General features: G+C 42.6%; 1 protein-coding gene across 1 annotated transcript; it reads right to left on the reverse strand.

The window, feature by feature from the left end:
• Positions 1-309: 309 nt before the first annotated feature.
• prkrip1 (PRKR interacting protein 1) lies at positions 310-9,006 on the reverse strand. The gene is made up of 6 exons (XM_084170269.1): positions 8,854-9,006; positions 7,557-7,635; positions 7,148-7,248; positions 6,974-7,059; positions 6,781-6,845; positions 310-1,132 (listed from the first exon to the last, which is right to left on the reverse strand). The coding sequence occupies exons 1-6, from the start codon at positions 8,980-8,982 to the stop codon at positions 1,035-1,037; spliced, it is 558 nt and encodes a 185-aa protein (XP_084026395.1). The 5' UTR covers positions 8,983-9,006; the 3' UTR covers positions 310-1,034.
• Between the last annotated feature and the right edge of the window lie 586 nt (positions 9,007-9,592).

The raw sequence follows: 9,592 nt of genomic DNA on the forward strand, positions 1-9,592 counted from the left end.
ACTGTAATTGCAGATCCATGTTTTACTCAAGTTATTACTGCAAGCACTTCTTTTAAAAAATCCCAATATGAGCATCTGCTTTCCTCTTGGAACAAATACTCAAAGAAATCCATTATCCTTCCCCAAATTCATTTCACAAGTGGAATGAGTGGAGAGTGACCCCTATAGGAGTATTATGTCCTGATCAGCATTGTGGAAATAGCTTGACAATGCTTGTCCTTAAGTAAATGTATGGCTTATGAAATTGGGTTATCATTAAATAATAAACTATTCCAGAAGATTCTATAGGAGGAAAATACAGCAAATATAGGCCTTATTCTTCCCAGATGTTTATTAAAAATATACACAAGCACAGTATAAAAAATAAACAAAAGTGAGCAATTATACTACCACACAAAAGGACAATTTTTAGAAGGAGAGACATGCATGAAAACAACACCTTGATCATCGTATTCATTAGGGCACACTGCAGGAAAAGGTTTTGCAACGGAAAACTAAAATGTGCATTTCTTATTGGAGCATTTCAAGTTCAGGTATTCCCACCCTGTTTCAGTCAGTTTTCTTCCGTTTGGTGCCTAATGAATACGACCCAGCTTTGTCAACCTCAATTCACTGAATTGGAAGGAGGTCCTCTAAACCAGTGTTTCCCAACCCTCCTCCTTGAGTACCCCCAACAGTACACATGTTTATTGTAACCCTGGACAAGCACACCTGATTCAACTTGTCAACTAATCATCAAGCCCTCAATGAGTTGAATGAGGCTTGTTTGTCCAGGGTTACAAAGAAAATGTGTACTTTTGGGGATTCTCGAGGACCAGGGTCGGTAAACACTGCTCTAAACTACAAACATGAGTTTGGAAGAATGTCAGTTCCCTAACAGAGGCTCATCTCCCTTGGCTCTCTCTCAGATAATGTCTATGGAGTCCATGACATTGATAAAAGCTGGGCTGTGTTGATTTCTGAACAGGTATTAGATATTGGCCCCCCCGTTCAATTTCTTCCTGAAGCGTGTCTCATGACCCGGTGCCAGGCATTCACCTCTTCCCCATGACGAAGCTGGGCGCCTCTGCATCATCCTCAGCCTCCCTCTCCTGGTCGTCCTCTTCACTGCTGGAGGAGGACTTCTCAGAATCTGAACAGAGGGGACACAAATAATCTAAAATCAGTCTCTGCCATAACTTATTACCCTTACCATCTTCCACCAAGAAACTGTACTGGGCCGGGATTAGCATCGTTAAATCTCTGAGCGGTTTTCCAAAACAATCGCTACTAACGTTGCACTTAAAAATGCTCGTAATTTAACGAATGCATCAGACCACTCGTAGAAGTGCATCTTTGGATGATATTTTTCTCTCCCGCATCACTTTACACAATAGAGGTAGAAAGAGGGCTCTAGATGGATATAACTAATTTTAGCATGGACATTGCCATTGAGGGCTTCTGCCATTTAAAAGTCAACTGGGGGTTGGGGATTCCTATGGGTTGGGAGCAATGTTCCCTCCATTTTTCTTTTGATACTCACTCATAAAAACAGCAGCTCTTTGCTGTATTCGTTGACAGTCACTCTGTAGTCATGGTTTCAAACTTTTTGAAATCTCACAGTATCAACTTTGCTGTAGATTTATTTTATGCCTGCTACTTTACTGCAGACACAGTAATCTGAGCCATTCGATTGGCCAGCGGTAGGCCTATAGTGCACTTGATTTGCTCTCCAGGCCCGCCAGGAAGGCAGGGTTTGTCTTTCGAGTGGCGCAGTGGTCTAAGGCACTGCATTGCAGTGCTAGCTGTGCCACTAGAGATCCTGGTTCGAATCCAGGCTCTGTCGTAGCCGGCCGCGACCGGGAGACCCATGGGGCGGCGCACAATTGGCCCAGCGTCGTCCAGGGTAGGGGAGGGAATGGCCGGCAGGGATGTAGCTCAGTTGGTAGAGCATGGCGTTTGCAACGCCAGGGTTGTGGGTTCGATTCCCACGGGGGGCCAGTATAAAAAAAAAATATATATATATATTCAATTCATGTATGCACTCACTAACTGTAAGTCGCTCTGGATAAGAGCTTCTGCTAAATGACAAAAATGTAAATGTAAATGTTTGTACCTTCAGACACATGAAATGGTTCAAAATGGCAACAGTTCACCTACCCGGCGCACAGGGCAGCTGAATCGGGTGCACCTACCGCCAACTACCAGAGACAAAAAAATTATAAAAATAGGAACAAGGCTTTATCATTGGGTTTTTTACAGAAATGTTTGGCGATCGACCGGTTGGTGACCACTGCTCTAGAAAGTTGAGTATAGTTTAATCTTGTGCTTCTCTGTGGGCTGAAATTTATTGTACTGTCTTTGGCATTGTCTTCTAAATTAGGTGGCCTATGAATTGTAAATGGCTTTAAGCTATATCACCACCATCTCGTGGCCACAATAAATGACAAGATTTGGTTCAGGACTCCAGCTGGCGGCGGTAAATCACCAATATCAGCTTTACAACTTACGCACTGATGTTTGGCGATTAGGCCTGGCTTGCACTCAGCGTTCCAATTCATCCCAATGGTGTTCGATGGGGTTGAAGTCAGGGCTCTGTGCAGGCCAGTTCTTCCACACCGATCTCGACAAACCATTTCTGTATGGACCTCGCTTTGTGCACGGGGGCATTGTCATGCTGAAACAGGAAAGGGCCTTCCCCAAACTGTTGCCACAAATTTGGAAGCACAGAATCGTCTAGAATGTCATTATATGCTGTAGCGTTAAGATTTCCCTTCACTAAGGGGCCTAGCCCGAACCATGAAAAACAGCCCCAGGCCATTATTCCTCCTCCAACAAACTTTACAGTTGGCACTATGCATTCGGGCAGGTAGTGGTCTCCTGGCATCCGCCAAACCCAGATTCCTCTGTCGGACTGCCAGATGGTGAAGCGTGATTCATCACTCCAGAGAACGCGTTTCCACTGCTCCAGAGTCCATTGGCGGCGAGCTTTACACCACTCCAGCCGACGCTTGGCATTGCACATGGTGATCTTAGGCTTGTGTGCGGCTGCTCGGCCATGGAAACCCATATCATGAAGCTCCCGACGAACAGTTCTTGTGCTGACGTTGCTTCCAGAGGCAGTTTGGAACTCGGTAGTGAGTGTTGCAACCGAGAACAGACGATTTTTACGCGCTACGCGCTTCAGCACTCGCCGGTCCCGTTCTGTGAGCATGTGTGGCCTACCACTTCGCAGCTGAGCCATTGCTGCGCCTAGACGGTTCCACTTCACAATAACAGCAATTACAGTTGCTGTTATACCGGGGCAGCTCTAGCAGCGCAGACATTTGAAATAGCCAAATCCACTAATTTGAAGGCGTATCCACATACTTTTGTATATATAGTGTAATTAACAACTTTAAAATGGAGATGGCCCTCAATGGCGCTGCCCATGCTGTCACAGACTCCATAATGGCACAGATACAAAGATGAGTCCTCTTTATCTCTATGCTTTACACCCAGAAGATCTCAGAAAACACAGAATCAAAATGTTTATCTGTCTCTCTGTGACCACCGATAACTTCATAGTTTGATACAAATATGAGGTTTGCAATATTACAAACAAGCAAATCAAGGAAAAATAATGTATCTAATTAAAATCGATATGACTGTATTACAAAACAGCGATTTTAGGCTACATATTTCAATTAGGCTTAGGAGGTATTCGGTATATACCAAGGTATTTTAAAGTACCGACGGTATGATTTTCAACACCCCCCCACCTCAAAATATGAAGAAAAAAAATCAATTGAGCCAGTCCCATGGTATGTTTTTTACCAAGGCCCCATGGAGCAAACATGACAATCCACTGTTGAGCAGCACAAGCGAGGTGATCAAGTTACACTACTAATGTTTGCCAGCTAAATCTTAACTATCTAAGATGTGCCAAATACACTTTCTCCTACTCCAATTTTGCTAACTTGCTAGCTATAGGTGGCTAGCTTGAAAGATTAAGCTTCTTGGTTACAGCAGAAACAATCAATCCCCTCCTGGATCAACCTTTTAAAATAGTTCTATAACTTTATGAGCTGGGTTGTCTGTCCTTGCATTTAGTTTATGTTCACTTGTGCTTATTAGCATTTAGCTACTAGCATCCGCATTCACTAGTACTTTGTTAGTTTTACATTTGGAAAGAAATAGTGTCCCTTGTGTGCCCTGCCAGTAATACCGTATACCCCGGTATGGTACAGGAACAGGATGAAGGTATGGAAATCTGGATACTGCCCAACCCTAATTTCAATCATATTGAAATCACTTTCATTGCATTATTTTGCCAGTTGTAGGCTATTGTAATCCTTTGTCAGTATTGTGCATTCATTCTAATGTTAAGGTAAGAATATGAATAGAAAAAGCTGATCCAAAGTCAAAGACATATCAACGCACTTATCGAACATTCTCTCTACGTGGTGTTTTGAGAAACGCTTGTTACATCTTCAGCCATTAGGAAAACAATGCCTTGTTTAAACACTCGTAGGCTTAAGTTCCATCTCTATCAGGAAACCTAGCCCTGTACAGGGATCTTTCTACCATTGAAATCCTTAGGCAGGCTGCCTAAATGTCAAAACAGTGTTAAAAATATATATATTTTGGGATGGAAAAACACTTTCAGTGTAAACTTAAAACGACTAAAATCAGATACAGTGCATTCGGAAAGTATTCAGACACCTTCCCTTTTTCCACATTGTTACGTTACAGCCTTATTCTAAAATGTATTAAATAAAATAAAAATGTCCTCATCTACACACAATACCCCATAATATCAAAACAAATGTGATATTTTTGCAAATGTATTACAAATAAAACATACCTTATTTACATAAGTATTCAGACCCTTTGCTATGAGACTCGAAATTGCATCCTGTTTAAATTGATCATCCTTGATGTTTCTACAACTTGATTGGAGTCCACCTGTGGTAAATTCAGTTAATTGGACATGATTTGGAAAGGCACACACGTGTCTATATAAGGTCCCACAGTTGACAGTGCATGTCTGAGCAGAAACCAAGCCATGAGGTCAAAGGAATTGTCCGTTGAGCTCAGAGACAGGATTGTATCAAGGCACAGATCTGGGAAAGGGTACCAAAAAATGTCTACAGCATTGAAGGTCCTCAAGAACACAGTGGCTTCCATCATTCTTAAATGGAAAAAGTGTGGAACCACCAAGACTCTTCCTATAGCTGGCCGCCCGGCCAAACTGAGCAATCGGGGGAGAAGGGCCTTGGCCAGGGAGGTGACCAAGAACCCGATGGTCACTCTGACAGAGCTCCAGAGTTCCTCTGTGGAGATGGGAGAACCTTCCAGAAGGACAACCATCTCTGCAGCACTCCACCAATCAGGCCTTGATGGTAGAGTGTCCAGACGGAAGCCACTCCTCAGTAAGACACATGACAGCCTGCTTGGAGTTTGCCAAAAGGCCACTACAGGACTCAGACCATGAGAAACAAGATTGTCTGGTCTGATGAAACCAAGATTGAACTCTTTGGCCTGAATGTCAAGTGTCACGTCTGGAGGAAACCTGGCACCATCCCTATGGTGAAGCATGGTGGTGGCAGCATCATGCTGTGGGGATGTTTTTCAGCAGCAGGGACTGGGAGACTTGTCAGGATCGAGGGAAAGATGAACAGAGCAAAGTACAGAGAGATCCTTGATGAAAACCTGCTCAGGACCACCTTCCAACAGGTTCACCTGCCAACAGGACAACAACCCTAAGCATACAGCCAAGACAGCGCAGGAGTGGCTACGGGACAAGTCTCTGAATGTCCTTGAGTGGCCCAGCCAGAGCCGGGACTTGAACCTGATCGAACATCTCTGGAGAGACCTGAAAATAGCTGTGCAGCGACGCTCCCCATCCAACCTGACAGAGCTTGAGAGGATCTGCAGAGAAGAAGGGGAGAAACTCCCCAAATACAGGTGTGCCAAGCTTGTAGCGTCATACCCAAGAAGACTTGAGGCTGTAATCGCTACCAAAGGTGCTTCAACAAAGTACTGAGTAAAGGGTCTGAATACTTATGTAACTGTGATATTTAAGTTTCATATTTTTTTATAAATTTGCAAAATTTACAAAAACCTGTTTTTGCTTTGTCATTATGGAGTATGGTGTGTAGATTGAGGGGGGGGGGAAACGGTTTTAATCAATTTTAGAATGCTGTAACGTAACACGTGGAAAACGTCAAGGGTGTCTGAATACTTTCCGAATGCACTGTAAAGTACTTAGAAAAGATAATGGACCTATTAATTTTTTTATAATCTTTCACAACAATCACCAAAATAAAAGCTAGATGGGAGAATTTAAAGTTCCAAAAACAATGAATTTAGCAGTATTGATTTTGTTATTATGTTTGAGCAAAATAAAGCATAGAATTTAAGGAAATTTGCTTTAAAACTGCCAAATCTTCTCTCAGCTCCATGGCAGAATATGTAGAATCGCAGGAAATTAGCTTTAAAACAAACATTTTCTCTCAGCTCCATGGATACATTTGTAGAATTGCAGGAAATTGGCAAATATGTCTCTACACTGTCAAGATGGGGGCCTCTAAAATTCAGCAACACCGACAGGCCGACCGCGCCCATTGCCACGCCCACCACCTAAGCCCCTTTTTGATCCAGAAAAACCTGCTGTAGCATAATATGTGAGTACAATTTGGCTCTTGCACTGGCCATAGCAACACAAGTAGTGGACTTGCTCTTTCTTCACACTTCAAAAGTCTGAAGGGGACTTGTTTCAATGAAATCCATCACTTAAATATTATTTGTTTCATTTACCTTCACCTTTGTTGGCTTCCTGCTTGGCTTTCTTTGCCATAAGCTTCTTCTGCTTCAGCTTTTCCCTGAAATACAAATACGTGTAACGTAACAAACCATCAGCAAGTATAACGTTTACAGCAGAGACTCAAAGAATAAAGGCAATAGGCTCTATACATTTTATTTTTAGTGGGTCCTTGATTAATGCACCAACCTTTTCTTCCTGCGTTTGGCTGTTCTTTCATCAGCTGCCTGTTGGTTATCTGACACCTTGTCAAGATAGTCCAAATCCATCTTTTGCTGCAAGAAAAAGGAAAGAGTTTATTGCTTAACCCCACCGCTTAAAATAAATTGGTTCCCATGAGAAACGATAAGGTCAGCTGCCCACCTTCTCAGTCATCTTGTCCAGGAAGTCCTGTCTCTGATACTCTCGCCTGCGAAGGTGTCTGTACACATGGAACTCTCCACTGCCAGCCCCTGCACTGGAGCCTGGAGGAGGGGGAGATTCATTACACATCTCATCAGCGGGCTTAAAGTGCTTTTATTAAAATCAACTCAGTAGTAGGGGGGTAAGATTTCCAGTGCCAGAATTGTGCCAACAAGCCATTGCCTACCTAATAATGTGATAGTGTGGATGCGCGTAGATAACGAGTCTTGCAAGATAAATAACCATAATTCTTGCAAAGCTCGCTCAACTCTTTGGCTGCAAAAAAAGCACTTGCACGTGCCCTTACCTAAGAATTCACAAATTCATCCGCCACAGGTAGTTAGCTAAAGTTAGCAGATTGCAGGCTTACCCATCACATCCCGCACAAACTCTGGAGGAGCCCGAGGGTTCCATTCTTTTGGTCGGTCTGGGATAGGGGCAGGTTTATCCTACAAACATACATGAGAGTATTCATTTTTACGATAATTAGCTAGCTAGTATAGTCATTCACTGTTCTAGCTTGCCTAATACATCAGACTGTTACCATGGTTACCCCATGGATATTCAGTCTGAATGAAGTTGCCCTAAAAGTCTCTACAAGCCAGAATGTTGAATAAAATTATATTTAAACTTACTTTACTGGTTGTCCATTCTGTTGGTCCTTTTGATGGTAGGAAGTGGTGATAAAATGTCCACAGAAAAGTATAATTAAACCAACTTTTCAAAGCGCTTCTTCTTCTATGGTTTATTGGCGATCACACAATTGAATGTGCATCCCGCCACCTTCTATGCGGGATGGAAACAGGATTCCCCCCAAAAACGTAACTACCCAAAAATAAATAAATAAAATCAAACATAAAATCAAACAACTTTTGTTAAAAAATAAATAAATCCCTACACAGGCTCAAGGGGAACCTGGGAGGGCAGGTCTTCCAGCCAGTACCCCTTGCAAGCTTTCAGATGTAAAATCCTTGAGTCCCAATAACGTTTCTGCAACAGCCACAATAATGTCCAGATTCCTCGACTTCTTTGAGACTTGTGCTGTACAATTTATAACTGTAGAAATGAATGCAACAAAATCCACCTTTAACACACAGGGTATCTTTTGTCTGTCAACAAACATTTACTACAGGCTTTGGTATATCCACTAGCATAACTTGTTTTCTAAATTGTTAACCTCCGCATAGGAGATTCGATTGACCGCTCTAACTTTTGCCACCTCAATTTCCTTCACTCTTAAAGGGCACTCCAGGAATTCAGAATCATGAACCCCACCACAATTGCAACACCGTCGTCCTTCTAGTATCAGCGTTTGGAAAAGTCGGTTTAATAATAATGCACTTTCCTGTGGATATTTTTTCTCAAATTCCTACCCACAAAAGGACTAACCGCACACACAACTGGTAGAGTACCTTGAAATAAAAGTGTATTCAACATTCTGGCTTGTAGAGCTTGTGAGGAAGTTTTCCAAACAAATGAATGGCATTAATCTCTGACTGTCAACCAGGCAATGTTCTAGCTAACTACTGTAGCTAGCTAACTATTAGCTGCGTAAGCACAGATTCACTGCGGTTGGCGCTAACGTTAGCTAGCCTTTCTAGCTGTGGAGATAAACATGTGCCCATTTGAAGATATCCTCAAAGACAAGAACCTCCCCAGACACTTACAGGGTTTCTCATCAATCTCTCCAATTTAAGGCGCTGCTCCTCTGCGGGAGTTTTGGCTATAATCAAAGGTTGAGATTCCTTTCCTGACGGTTTCCCTGGTCGACCATCTTTCTCCTTGGTCGCCGACATCTTTCGAATTTGATGTTTGTCTTCTTCTACATTGATTTGTAAGTTAAAGGTTTAGCTCCACCTAGCGTACTGGGGCTGCATACTGAGGGATAAGGGGGTGCATTGCTGGAAATGATAAATGAGTATGAGCTAAATTGGTGAGGTTATTGTTTTACTCTTGGTATATTAGGCAAGCACTCGTAGAAAAACACAAATAACGATGTTCTTTCAAATGAAGGTAATGGATTTACCTTGCAGAATGTTATTCTAAAGAAGGCCCAGCACCTCCTTGGGAGAGTTGTAATGCAGAGTTCATTATATGCCAGTAGGGGGCACTCCTCCCTCTAGTTTATAGGATCGATCTGCATTTGCTACTACCATGTTTTGACTTATAATTAATGATATTTATAAACTAGGTGTTTCGAGCCCTGACTGCTGATTGGCTGACAGTCGTGTTATATCAGACTGTATAACAGGGGTATGCCAAAACATTTATTTTTACTGCTCTAATTACGTTGATAACCAGTTTATAATAGCAATAAGGCACCTCGGGGGTTTGTGGTGTGTGACCAATATACCACGGCTAAGGGCTGTATCCAGGCACTCCACGGTGTGTTGTGTGTAAGAACAG

The sequence above is a fragment of the Coregonus lavaretus genome (genome assembly GCF_964263955.1).
Source record: "Coregonus lavaretus genome assembly, chromosome: 10".
NCBI classification, from domain to species: domain Eukaryota; kingdom Metazoa; phylum Chordata; class Actinopteri; order Salmoniformes; family Salmonidae; genus Coregonus; species Coregonus lavaretus.

Coding starts and splice junctions, on each gene's coding strand:
- prkrip1 (XM_084170269.1), bottom strand. CDS start 8,982: ATGTCGGCGACCAAGGAGAAAGATGGTCGACCAGGGAAACCGTCAGGA. Junction 7,249..7,556: donor GTTTGTGCGGGATGTGATGG/GTAAGCCTGCAA, acceptor CCCCTCCTCCAG/GCTCCAGTGCAGGGGCTGGC. Junction 1,133..6,780: donor GGAAGCCAACAAAGGTGAAG/GTAAATGAAACA, acceptor CCCTCTGTTCAG/ATTCTGAGAAGTCCTCCTCC.